The sequence below is a fragment of the Mus caroli genome, chromosome 14 (genome assembly GCF_900094665.2).
Source record: "Mus caroli chromosome 14, CAROLI_EIJ_v1.1, whole genome shotgun sequence".
Classification (NCBI taxonomy): Eukaryota; Metazoa; Chordata; class Mammalia; order Rodentia; family Muridae; genus Mus; species Mus caroli.
Genome location: NC_034583.1, coordinates 52,592,969 through 52,606,558, shown reverse-complemented (window position 1 = coordinate 52,606,558; position 13,590 = coordinate 52,592,969). Strand labels below are relative to the sequence as shown.

General features: G+C 43.6%; 1 protein-coding gene across 2 annotated transcripts in view; it reads left to right on the top strand.

The window, feature by feature from the left end:
* Kpna3 (karyopherin subunit alpha 3) overlaps positions 1-13,590 on the top strand; it is a 91,180-nt gene that overhangs the window by 12,156 nt on the left and 65,434 nt on the right. Inside the window, exon 1 of one of the 2 annotated variants that reach the window (XM_021181469.2) lies at positions 3,022-3,241. The exons of the other annotated variant lie outside the window; for it this stretch is intronic. Within the exon in view, the coding sequence (XP_021037128.1) occupies positions 3,173-3,241 (69 nt within the window). The 5' untranslated portion in view covers positions 3,022-3,172. Of the gene's footprint in view, positions 1-3,021; positions 3,242-13,590 lie in introns of those variants that run through there. 2 annotated transcript variants of the gene reach the window in all.

The window sequence follows — 13,590 nt, the reverse complement described above, 5'->3', positions numbered from 1 at the left end:
CTCTCCCTCTCCCTCTCCCTCTCCCTCTCCCCCCCTCTCTCTTGCTCCCCCCTCTTCTTCCTCTTCCTCTCTTTAAAAAATCCATATAATCCAATCATCCAATCAGTGCAGAAATAGCTATACAAATGTGTTCTTAATGAAATAAAACAGAAGCAGAGCACACGGGAAGCAGAGAAACTGGGAAACGCAGGAGCTAGGCGGCCGTACTTCTGCCCCTTTCCCTCCTGGGACTCCCAGACAGTGAGATGCCATCTTCAGTTCAAGATGTGTCTTCCCTTCTCTGTACAGATCCTCACAGACACACTCAGAGGTGTGCCTTACACATTTTCTAGGTGTTCTAAGTCCAGGCTAGTTGACAGTGAAGATTAAATGCCCACAGGGAACATTGTTCTCGGGCTGCTGACTGGGCCAGCATCCAGGTCTACCACAGTGGCATTCTGAAACAGAATTTTAAGAAGTCAGGAAACTTAAATTTAAACCCATTACAAGGAGGTACGCTGGTCAGTTTCTGGAGTCGCATTTTTATTCGAGGTTGTTAGCTTGTTCCACAGCTTTTAAGTACTTCAACATGACTTTCGTGTGCTATCTTGCTTGGGGACTCACACACATTAGAAGCCTGCAGAGGAGGCACGTTAGAAAGGTCATCTTGCATAGGCCCTGAGATTCCTTCTCAAGCCTGCCACCCTTTTGGACTCATTCCTCGTCTTTATCACTAGTTTCTTCTGGGAGAGAAGTGGGATGGAGGCAGTATCCACGCTGTTCTGTTTACCTGGGAATTCTAGCATTAGTGGGATGTCTTGAACTTAGGAAGCACTCACTGAAAGGTCCTAGTTGTGTGATGCTATGCTAAGAGAAGTGGCAGAGAGGATCAGGTGAGCCAACAAAGGAATACCTGCCAAATTATAATTGAAGTGGAGCAACAGCGAATATTTTTCTTTTAGTCAATCAAGGCAATTAAGAGTGGCAAACAAGCCGGGCGTGGTGGCGCACGCCTTTAGTCCCAGCACTCGGGAGGCAGAGGCAGGTGGATTTCTGAGTTCGAGGCCAGCCTGGTCTACAGAGTGAGTTCCGGGACAGCCAGGGCTACACAGAAACCCTGTCTCAAAAAAAAAAAAAAAAAAGAGTGGCAAACAAAAAGTTTCACCACTGAACACTGAGCCATTATCCTTAGGCCAAGTGACAGGTGAGGTTTTTATTTACTTTTTTGTTTTGTTTTGTCTCCTTCAAATGAGTGGTCAGACCAGGATCACTGAGGGCTTGAAGTCCAGTGAAAAATGCGGACGAATTTTATTTTAAGTATGAAAGAAAAAGAAAGGAAAAGGGGGTGTGGTGTGGTGGGGTGGAAGTGGGTAAGGAGTACAATTAAAATAGTTAAAACAAACAAAAAATAAAATAAAATACAGAGACTAAAATACAGGTTGATGTTTTTTTTTTTTCCTGAGAAAACTCTTGTGGCATCAGTAGACCATACTCCAGTAGGGCAAACATGGTCTAAGTCCTTTTCTGTACTTATCAATCAACCATAACCAGCCACTCACAAAACACATTTGGGTGACAGCTTGGTGTTTCAGCTGCCAGCTCTTGACTTTCAGGTTCCTTTTCTTCTGAAGATTGTCTTAACTGAATTCTTTATGGTATATTCCTACCAAACTCCGACCTGGCTCATTTTGATCATATGTAGCATATCACTTCACATAAGCTTATATTGGCAGACGATTCTTCTGGTGGTTTGAATAGGAATAGCCCCCTAGCCTCATGTGTTTGATTGCTTGGCCCATAGGGAATGGCACTATTAGGAGGAAATATGACACTATGGGGTGGGCATTGGGTCTCCTCTGCTCAAGCTAGGTCCCTCGTGGGACACAGTCCCTTTCTGCTGCCTGCCGACCAAGATGTAGAACTCTCAGCTCCTTCTCTAGCACTGTCTGCCTGCATACCTCCAAGCTTCCTGCCATGATGATAATGGACTGAACCTCTGAACTGTAAACCAGCTCCAGTGAAATGTTTTCCTTTATAAGAGTTGCCACGATCATGGGGCCTCTTTAGAGCAATAGAAAGCCTAATTAAGACAATTCTGAAATGTAAGAGTCTCAGATAATAATCAAATAAAATTCACCTGCTGTAAAAACAAAAACAAAACAAAAAACAAAACAATCAACCAACTCAAATCAACCAAAACCTGTTATTGTTCCAATGAGAAGCTAAAGGGAGATGGCAGTCTGGATGGCAGCCCTAGGGTCTGATTAACTGCCTGAAGGCTACATTGTGTGTTAAGGTGGACTAAGGCATGGGGTCATAGAAGGGTAGGGCTGCCAAAGTGAAGGCTGCACAAGGATGCTGGGAGAAATCAGGGGGTACTAGAACACATTTTCTTTTTTAATGAGAATTTACTAGGTACTGTTTTGATCTGACAGATTTTTGAGACCAACAATGTCTCTGTTCTCATTGAGTTTAATAGAGGTGCAAGAAGCAAGCATAAACACACACATCACACTCACATGTATTTGTGGAGTGGAAACAAGCGTGCTATTTATAAAACCGAAGCAGAGCAAAAGAACAGGGTTTGAGGGTGGCTGCTATTTGAGGAGACCCTAAAGAAGCCAAAAGCGCAAAGCACGCGTGGCCGTTCTTTTTCTAATTTTCCAAGCTGTAGGGAGCAAGGTGCGCCCCCGGAGCTCCGCCTCTCTCTCCCGATAGGCCGCAAGGTGCCATCTCCAGAGTTGCCCCGCCCACTACCCCGCCCAGAGGTGGGGCTTCGAGCCCGCGCTCAGAGAGCGCGGAGTCGAAAGCGCGCGCACAGCCCTCCCGGCATGCTTCTCGTCCTCTCTCGGCGTGGCTCAGACCCGCGCCTGGCATGCTGGGAACTGTAGTTTCCGCCCTCCTCCCCGCTTCAGGGGTGGCGGTAAAAGCGGCTAGGTCGGGCTCCATTTCTAGCACATGACTAGCGGCTGTGGGGAGGCCCTACGAAGGGGTGAGGGCAGGGTCACCGCGACAGCCGGCAGGCCAGCGCCCTGGCCTTCTCCGGCGCGCGCCTCTCCTCAGCGCCGCCCCCGCGCCGCGGCCACCTCGCGCTCCAGGCGTCACGGAGCGCGCGCTCCTCCCCCTTCGTCCCCTCCCGCTCGACTCGCCGCCGCCGCCGCAGGAGAAGCCGCCTCCGGAGCCGCGCGCAGCCATGGCCGAGAACCCCGGCTTGGAGAACCACCGCATCAAGAGCTTCAAGAACAAGGGCCGCGATGTGGAGGCGAGTGTGCTCCGGGGCCGGCCGGGCCGGGCGGCTGGGAGGGGAGGGGCGGGGGCCGCGGCCGCTGGCTCTCGCCGGCTGGCGGTCAGTCGGAGTTGGCCGCCGCCTCGGGGCGCCGCGGCCCGGGCAGCAGCCGCCCTCTGAGCGACTAGCGCGGCACCTGGGACCGCTGAGCGCTCGGCCCCGCTGCGCGGGCGCGGCCTGGCGTCGGAGGGGAAGGGATGTGGAGCCGAGGCGGGGTCCGCGGGCCGCGCGGGAGGACGGACCGGGATGCTGCCGGCCCGCGTGCCACCCGCACCGCCGGGGCCGGGCCGCGCCGCCGCTCGTGTCCGCAGCCGGTGCAGCCTCCCGCGCTGCCGCACATGGAGCCTCGGTCCCCGCGCTTACCTTGTGCGAGCCGGGCCCAGGCGGGCGGTGGCAGCCCTCAGAGGGGGGTGGGGACCAGCCGGGTAACTGACTTGTTTGAGGGTGGTGGATGGGGGAGGGTAGGATGCGCCAAGACCATTTTCTTATATTCCAGTGCGGTCCTTTGGACCAGTCTTCCCGAGCTGTTGCAGCTCATACTCCTGTGACTGCTGGCATTTAGAGCGAGCTAAAGGTGGACAATAGTTTACCATCTATTGTGTTGAAGCTTTGGGAAGGAGGTTGTGCAGACCTCTGATCTTGGGTTTTTTTTGTTTTTTGTTTTTTTTAAAGCTCGTCTTGGAGTGGAAGTGTGAATAATAGGAAAATAATTTCTTTCACCTGTTTTGCAGAAATAAATTGGATACATAAGATTCCTGCGTCCTTGTATATACCACATGCCACCAAGCTAGTAGATTTTCCAAGTGGTTGCAAAACTGTAAACATTCATTGTGGTCACTCAGTTTGCTGCTACTCAGCATGTTGCCATTGTCTCATTAAGGTGACATTAGCAGCCACTATTTGCAAACTCTGCTTATTGAGGTAGCGCTAGAGGTCTCACTGCTCCTACTAAAACCAATGAAGTGTAATAGCACAAACTTCACTGGGACCCAACCTCTGGATTTGATGGGGGGAATAGTTTTAAGCCCATCCCCTTTTCTCTATTCTAATAGTAGGTAATATGATTTGTATAGTCCAGTAGTTTTTGGTAAGAGGCTAGTTAGTAAATACAGGGTTTGGTTGGGCTAGGAAGCAGAGGAAGCTGGGCCATTTTTCAGAGCTACACAATTAAGTATGAATTGGAAAAAACCTGGGGGAATATCTGTGGAATTCCCATTTGAGTGAGACTATAGGTCTTCCATCTCTGTCCTGATCACATGTAAGTTTTTTTTTTTGAAAATTACTTCCAAACAAAAGTGAAACCTAGCAAATGGAACAGCCATCAGTCTTTTTTTTTTTTTTGATAAGACTTAGTTTTGATCTCCTTCTACCAGTAATTTTTCTGTGTGTGTGTGTGTTGTGTGTGTGTAGTCTCATCTCTCTTGCCTTTTGTTTGTTTTCTTTTTGAGACAGGGCCTTACTGCAGGGCAGGCTGGTTAAGCACAGAGAATAAATCCTGCCTTGATCTCCCAAATGCTGGGATTACAGGCATGGGCCACCACACCCTGGCCCACCAGTAATTTTTCTTGAGGCTTTTATTACTGTAAGCAAAAACTTGAATAGTTTATGTGGATACTGGTATTGCTTGTACATTCTTCCCTTTCTGAAGGTTGGTATAAGTTTTTGTCATGATTCACTTGAGTATTGTGTCCTGTTTGTTTACTGATACCTATAAGGACTTCCGCATGTAATAGATCCACAGCACATAGTTGCGGCTTAGTAGAAGGTAACAAGTGACTTGTGAATACAGGAAAAAGACAGTAGAGTTGCCAAGCCATTCTGTCTGATTTTGTTGACAGCATTTCATTTCCAAGTCAGTACAACTAGGACGTGAAATAGGCATTCAAATGGTCGTTCTTTGTGACAGACACAAAGAACTATATATTGGTTTGCTATACCAAGAGTTTGATGCCTCATTTAATCCTTATGAGTTAAATGTGGCACTGTCCTTTACTAGAGAAAAAATACTTTGATACAGAATTGCCATATTTCTGTAATGTGCTGGTCACATATGAGCATTCATTTGCTAAGTGACTGCTACAAGGAAAATAAGGCAGCATTATTCTCCTGAAGGCTGTGAGTAGAATGAGGGTTGCAGAGAGAGAGAGAGAGAGAGAGAGAGAGAGAGCGAGCTCGCAAGCGAGCGCGAGCTAGAGACACACCATTAAGATGTTCTGTTAAGAGTAACAACTTCATATGAGGGCTTTGAGTACAGAATGAAGCAGTGGATCTTATAGGAAGTATGTATCAAACTTGAGATGGACAGAAATACAGTCATAAGTGCAACAGAGGCATGATTACGTGAGAGGGTGAATCTGAGTCTTCTAGATGGCCTCTGTTGGTCTGAGAATATGTATGCTGCGGCAAAGTGTCTCTTGGAAGGTTTTGCTTAGTAGGGATATCTAAGAAATGTATTCAGAGCAAAGAGTGGGATGGTGTTCTGAGTAAGCCATGGAAAAGGGTAAAGACAGAATGTATGGAGTTGGCCTGGTGGGATAGTGTTGCAAGAAGTGTTGTCTGTAAGAAGGGATTTTTCCAAAAATTAAGGCTGGACATAATGGTTAGAACTTGACCTAATGACTCTTCTCATCTCTTTTGCTCGTCCTCTTAATCCTCCTTCCTTCCTCATTTTTGTGTGTAAAGTTCACAGATGATAAAGTGAGCCTGCATGCACAGGTGGGAGTGGAGGGGCTAAATTATCATTGATAGTGATTGAAGCTCAGGTAAGGGAACCGGATTTTTATAGCCAACCTAGAAAGACAAGTGAAGAAGAAATGGGATTGATTTTTGTATTTCTGTACTAGACATTTTTCATGTAAGGCATTGATCCTGAAGCTTTTTCTAAAAGAAAGTTGCTTTTTTTTCCTTTGTAGATATAGAAGGGTGTGTAAAACAGAAATATTCTGCCTAGTGAATGATTCTAGAACAGACATTCAGGAAGCTGGAACCCAAGGTAACCTTGCCTTGCTTATGCACATGGGTGTGCATAAACCTCAAGAATAGGACTTTTTGTTTGTTTTTTCGGGACAGGGTTTTTTGGTGTGGCCTTGGCTGTCCTGGAAGTCACTCTGTTTGTAGCCCAGACTAGCCTCTCTCACAGAGATCTGCTGGGATGAAAAGTGTGTGCTATCAGTACCTAGCTAACTTTTTGTTTATTCATCCATTTTTTTTTTTTTTTTTTTTTTTGTGCATGTGGCACAGTATACTTATGGAAGTCAGAGGACAGCTTACAGGAGTTGATTATTTCCTTTCTTGGGTGGGGGTCAAACTTAGGTTGCCAGGCTTGGTGGCAAGTGCCTTTCTTTACCCACTGAGCTATTTGGATGGCCTGGATATGGCATGTTTGTCAATAATTAATAACAACTAAGTAAGAAACTGTTAGTGTGAATGGGAATGACCCCCATAGACTTGTACATTCGAGTGGTTGCCCCCAGTTGGTGGCACTGTGGGAGGATTTGGAGGTGAGGTCTTGCTGGAGGAAGTTTGTAATTGTGTCACTGGGGGTGGGCTTTGAGGTTTAAAAGCCTACACCAGGCCTAGTTGCATTTTCTGCCTGCACTTTTTGAACTGGATGTGAGCTCTCAGCTACTTTATAGTGGTCGGCCAGCCTGCCTCTCTGCCTCTGCACTCTGGGCCATGATGATCATGATCTAGCCCTGAAACTGTAAGCAAGTCCCCAGTTAAAAGCTTCCTTCTATAAATTGCTTTGGTCATGATGTTTCCTCACAGCAATAGGATAGCAAATAAGAACCTTCATACTTAATGAGTGTGTATGATGTTAAGTACTTCTGTGGATTATTTATTTGGCCACAGCCATCCTATGAAAGTAGGCACTATTACAATTCCCATTTTCAGGAGGAAACCTGAGGCCTACAACTCTTCAGTACCCCTGAGTCACAGCACAGTAGGGGACTGAGCCTGGACTTACGTCAGAACACTATGACTCTAAACCAGAGAGAGCTCTCTTGCTCATTCTTCTCTCTTCCATTGAGGGAAGCCATGGCTAGGCGTAAGCGAAGGTTAGTGAGCCAGGAAAGCAGCCAGGAAATGTTTACTGTGCCATAGAATTCCCATTTTGGTGCTTTAAAACATTAATAATACATTTTATACAATATATTTGCCCTTTTTTCACTCGAAAGGTTTTATTCTTATTAGCAGAGGGTTTATTTTTTAAAAAAAACAAAACAAAAACACTTGAATTCTTGGTTTACCAATTCTGGAACATTTATCCTTTAGATTTAGTACCAAGGATAAAACACATTTTCTTTTGCAATTGATTAGCATTTCCAAGATTGTTTTTTCCCTCTGGACATTCTATTGTATTGGTAAATGGTTCTCCATGATTTCCTACACACAATTCTCTTATATACATACATACCACTGGCTGTCCTTTGAGTTGGGCTCACTCTTGTAAACTCTTCACTCAGACTCCTTCATATGCCTCTATAATCAATAAGATTATGATTTCCCACACTGTCATCCCAATGAAACAAACCTTCAGGAGGCCCCGTAAGGTCTTTGCCGACTGCCTGTGTCCTGTACTGTATCACTTGCTGTGCTCTAATGGATAGTGTTATGCTCTTTAACAATCTACATGTACATGGTTTTAAAGTACGTGTGGCCTCTATCAAGGTGCCTAGTAGGGTAGAGACCTTTGCAGTGTCATTGGTCATTTAGTAATTGGTAAAATTTCATACATGCTTTTTGAGGAAAGGGACTAGGTAATAAATATACTTTTAAAACTATGTATTTGGGGATGAAAGAAAATATTGTAAGATCTTTTTAAAATACAAGCTTTTAAAAAAGATTTAAAAATTTGAAAAAAGATCTCGTGTGTGTGTGTGTGTGTGTGTGTGTGTGTGCGCGCGCGTGTGTGTTTGTGTGCTTGTGTGCAGGTGCCCTCATAATCCATAAGAGGGCATTGGATACCCTGGAGTTAAGAGTTACAGGTAGTTGTGAACTATCTCACTTGGGTGCTGGAAACTGAACTCTTACCTTTTGCAGAAACAGTGCTCTTAACCAGGGAACCAGCTTTCCAGGCTCTTAATCTGATAATTTCTTTTGAGCCAAGCCCAGTCTGTTTTGCTGTAATGTACTTTTGTAAGGTGAACAGACTCATACTTGAATGAGAACTAGAAGAAAGATTAGTATAGAATTCATATAGTTCATGTTTATTTTTATTAGCATGTTGACATTTAGCCTTTCTAAGTATTTTTGGGAATCACCGTTCTCCCTTTTGACTTCATTTAACCACATTCAATGTCTTGAAGGTGTTTATTTCTCCAGCCTTCTTGATACTTTTCTGGAGGTTGGGAGTGCGTGTCCCTCCCTTTTCCTGGCCCATTCACTCTTGGCTTTGTTTTGCCTTTGCTGGCTCCACTGCCTATTCACTGAGTGTAGACATGTGTTAGGATTCTGCCTGTGAGTCTTCCTCTGTGACCAACTTTTGTTCACACCAGCAGTTCTTTTAGCTTTAACCATCACTTCTCTGAGGTGGGGAGGGGGTGGCAAGAGCAGGCGTGAGGTCTGTTTTAGTCCCCTGCTGGAGGGCTCACACAGACACCTCAGCAGCTTCACATGCTCAGCCTTTGTGTTCTCATTGCCCTAGCTGTGACTACATTTGAAACCTGAGAGGTTTCTTGGATTCCTTCCTCACCTTCACCTTCAGTCAGATGCCAGTCAGTGTAGCTTCACTCTCTGCGATGTCTGGATTTTAGCCTCGCCTGTTTATTCTAACTGTCATCTGGCAGTATACAAATTTCTTGCAGTGGTGCCCTTCCTTTAGTTCACTGGGATCTTTTGATAAGCCTGATGCTTTTTTCTCCTCATTACCACCCCCCTTCCCCCCAGTTAAGCTCTATGACAGTGAACATCTTATATGCTTATACATAATCTGGAGTCCTGCCCTCCCCTCTTTCTGTTTCTATTCTCAGGGCTATCTTGCTGACTGAAATATCATTTTCTGCCTCCTGTTGGCTGGCTAATTCCTACCTCTTAAATGCTGTAGAGCAAGGGGCTTTTCTTTGCTCCTGAGGGAATCTTTGTTATTGTAGTAGTAATAATGTATTGAATTGTGTTTTGTCCGTTCTCCCAACTGTACTGTTTGAGGCACCAACTCTAATCTCCAATGTATACTGCACAATATGGTTGAAACAAGACAAGCACTAAAACAATCTTTGAATACATCCTTACTGGGACTGTCATTTTCCAAAGTGTGTTGTATGTGTGTATACACATGCACACACATATACATTTAATTAATTTTATCCACGTGAGTGTTTTTCTTGCACGTATGTTTGTGTACCAAGTACATGCCTGGTGTCTGAGGCACCCAGAAGAGGGTGTTCGATCCCCTGTAACTAGAGATACAGACTGTTGTATCCTGCCATGTGGGTGCTTGGAATAAAAACTTGTTCTGCAAGAGCAGCAAGTGCTCGTCAGTTGCTCTTAACAACTGAGCAGTCTCAATAGCCATGTAAAGTGCAAGAATGTGAGTGTGTGTGTGTATACACATGTGGTCATGTACAAAGACTAGCATGATCTCTTACTGGTCTTGAGTAATCCCTTAAGAAAGATCACTTAGTACAAATGAACAACGTTTGTCCTTTGTGTACTGATGGAACCAGCTACTGCTGACACATGTTGAGCCTGTATTTCCCTATCAGGCCCTGGTAGATGACTCTAGAGCTGCTAGTGACCATCTTGCCTTTAGATAGCCAACAAAGGAAAAGGCACAGTACACTTTAAACTGAGACTATCACTCCTATACTGTCACTCCCTTTTACTTTGAAAATAGAACCTAAACATGACAGGTGAAGTGTTAGGAGATTAAGGTAAGTGCTTAGTAGATTAAGATTCATCACACAAGCCTTTGGATACTGGCTTATATTCATTTTGCACAATGTTTTCAAGGTTCATCCTTATTGTAGCATGTATCAAATTTCCTTCCCTAATATTCCGTTGTAGGTATATACTGCATTTTGTCTATTCCAGTGGTTCTCAACCTTTGGGTTGCAACCCTTTTGGTGTGGGTGATCAATGACATCTTAACGGAGTGGCCCAAGACCATCAGAAAATACAGATATTTATATTATGATATACAGTAGCAAAATTACAGTTATGAAGTAGCAACGAACAACACAGGGAACTGTATTAAAGGGTTGCATCATTAGGAAGGTTGAGAACCACTGCTCTATTCATTCTGTCAGTGAATACTTGGGTTATTTTGGCTGTTGTCTGCCCACCATTTTATTTATTTAGGCCTTTTGTTTGTTTGTTTGTTTTAGTTAGGGTCCTCGTGTATCTACCTAGATTGGCTTTGAACTTGTCTAGCCAAGGATGACCTTGAACTCTCAATACTCCCGCATGTACCACTGTCCAGTGCTGGGGATCACACTCAGGGCTTCCAGCGTGCAGGGCAAGCACTCTACTAACTGAGCTACATCCTCAGCCTTACTGTTGTTGTTTGTTGTTTGTTTGTTTGTTTTGTTTTTGAGACAAAGCTTTGCTGTACAGCCCAAGCTGGCCTAGAACTTTCAGTGATGCTCCTGCCTCCTGACCGTGCTAGTATTACAGATGTGTGCATCCTTGTATTTCCCACCATTTAAAATACCATTCATTTGTTGTGGGAAAAAAAAAATCAGGTCAGTGTTTTTACATTACATTGCACCATGGGAAATTACCATTTTTTTTTGTGGTTTAGAACAACCAAGAATCAGCAGTGTCATATGGCTGAGTCTAATAGAAGGTCCCGACACAGGGTTGTCTTTCCTCATGGTGTAGTTCAATTTGTTCCTTACATTCTGCACCATCCACAGGCTTTTCTGTAAACTGGAAGGTAAACATTACAGGGAGTTGGTCAGATTCAGTTTGCTTGTGACAAGACTTACATAAATCACATAAGCCTTCAAATTCCCTATATAGCTAAGCCTGATCTTGAACTTCTAGCCTCCTGCCCCTATTTACTGATACATGTGTTTACCAGCATTCACAGTTGAGCATTTTTTTTAGTCAAAAATTTTAATCGATGCTTTAAATTTTAGAATATGTGCTGATAATGATATTATTTGATTTCAGGGTCATAGATATGAAAGTTACTATATTTGCTGAAATGAATTTTAGTTATTTTACTGAGTTACTATGACATACTGGAACACTTGAAGGAGAAAAAAGTAACATGAACTTTTGCTATCAAGTAAAGGAGTTACAGAGTATATTTCTAGAAAGCCTGGCTTCAGAGTCAATGGTATTGTCTTGTGTAACTTGCAGCATTCCTACATTGACTTTATTTTATTTTAATTTTTTGGTTTTTGGAGACAGGATTTCTCTGTATAGCCCTGGCTATCCTGGAACTCACTCTGTAGACCAGGCTGGCCTCGAACTCAGAAATTTGCCTGCCTCTGCAAGTACTGGGATTAAAGGCATGTGCCATCACTGCCCAGCTGACTTTATTTCACTAGTACAAAGTTTGACTGTAGCATTCCTTCCAGGTCTGCTCTTCTATCATGAAGGGAAGGGAACAGTAGTAGTAAGGCAGATAGATGTAGCTGTTCTTTCTATGGACCCTACTATGTCAGTTATGATATAGAATTAATTATTCTGAAAGAATGATTTAAGAAAATGAAAATATTTTCCCCCCTGACCGAGGGAGTTTTGGTCAGAGAAACTGATGCTGAACAGGTTTTAGTGTACTGTAACAGGCTGTAATAGTGACTGACTTCTGCAAAACTGTCGTAGATAAGGGAAGAAAGGGAGTGACTGAACTGTCGGGCTTTCTGGTTATAGAATTACTTATCTACCAATTTTTCTCTTCTTTAGAGTGCCATGTTCTAAAATGTCTTAAACTGTCCTCTGTCCTCTTATGATACAATTTTGTTTTATTGGTTCTTAATATCCATTATGCATATCCTTTTTATAGGTAATGCCTTTAGTTTCTTAGATAAGTTAAAACTTAGTGTTTTATTGTTATACTTGTGGAGTTTTTGTTCATCCTTTTTGTGGGGCAGAATCTGCTATTCTTCCTGATCCGTCAGCATGTTTTTCTGTTGTAGCTTTCTTTCCCTTTTTTATTTGGTTCCCAGATCCTAGTGATTAGAAAACAGACTTAATAGCATTTAATATTTTCCTGTGTTCCAGGCAGAGTTTTGTCATAAAATTTATAAATATGAGAGAATGGAGAGATGGCCAATGGTGAGGAACACTGGCCTCAGGACGTGGGTGTGATTCCCTTGTCTTATATAAGGTTTACAGTCTTACATATCAGATTAAAATTAATTACAACAAAACCATACAGATGTAGAGGTTTAGGGGAGAGTCTTCCCTAGACTTAGTAATTCAGTGCTGTGTGCTAAGTTCTCTAGTACCTGTCTGCAGTTTGCTGCTAGAGTATAGACAAAGGCAATGCTTGACATGTCTAAGGGGATGGAGTAAGTTATAGGAAGGCTGTACTTGAAACAGCTCTGGAAGGAGAGATTTCAAGGCCTAGCATTTGCAGAGAGTTGAAACAGTGGTATTACATTTTTATCTTTGGTAGCAATGCTTTGATTTGGCCTTTGGAAGCTACTTTCCTGTCATGGGCTGTCTTGGTAGGTTTTCTGTTTTGTTTTGCGTTCTGAGAGGGGGGTCCTAGGTAGCTTTGGCTGAGCTTGGATTTGTGATCCTCTTGCAGGCACCTCTCATGCTGAGGTTGCAGGTGTTTACCCCATAACCAGCTTTCTTGGTGGGAGTTTTCAATCTGAGTGCTTTTGTCTCTTCTTAAAGTGCCTAACCTTTTTTCTGGCTAACATAAATTAGACCAATCAAGTTCTGTTCCTGGAAATTATATATTTTTTTTTAATTGAAAAACTTTATTTATATGGGGGTAGTGTGTATTTTTGTCTGTTTGCACATCATATGTTGAAAATATTGCAGTACAAGTGCATTGTGTACTCCAGATCTAGTGCACACCACTGGGTAGTAATGAGCACAGGGAAGACAATTTGCAGGAGTCTGTTCTGTTTTCATCATAGGTTCCTGGGATTGATTTTAGGTTGCCAGGTTCGGTGGCAAATGCTTTTACCCACTTAGCCTCTTGGCTGGCCCTAGGCGTTTTGAGTTGGACCTCACTTGGAGTCTTGTGGAAGCTGTCTACTCCTTCTAGCCTGTACCTCTGTGGAAATTGGTCGCTGTGTTTCAATAGACTTGAATCTTCAGAGTATCTTAGTTCTGTGGATTGCTCTGCATCTTCCCAGTATATTCTTTTGCCTCCATTCTTTCCTTTAACTTTTTTTTTTTTTTTTTTTTTTTTT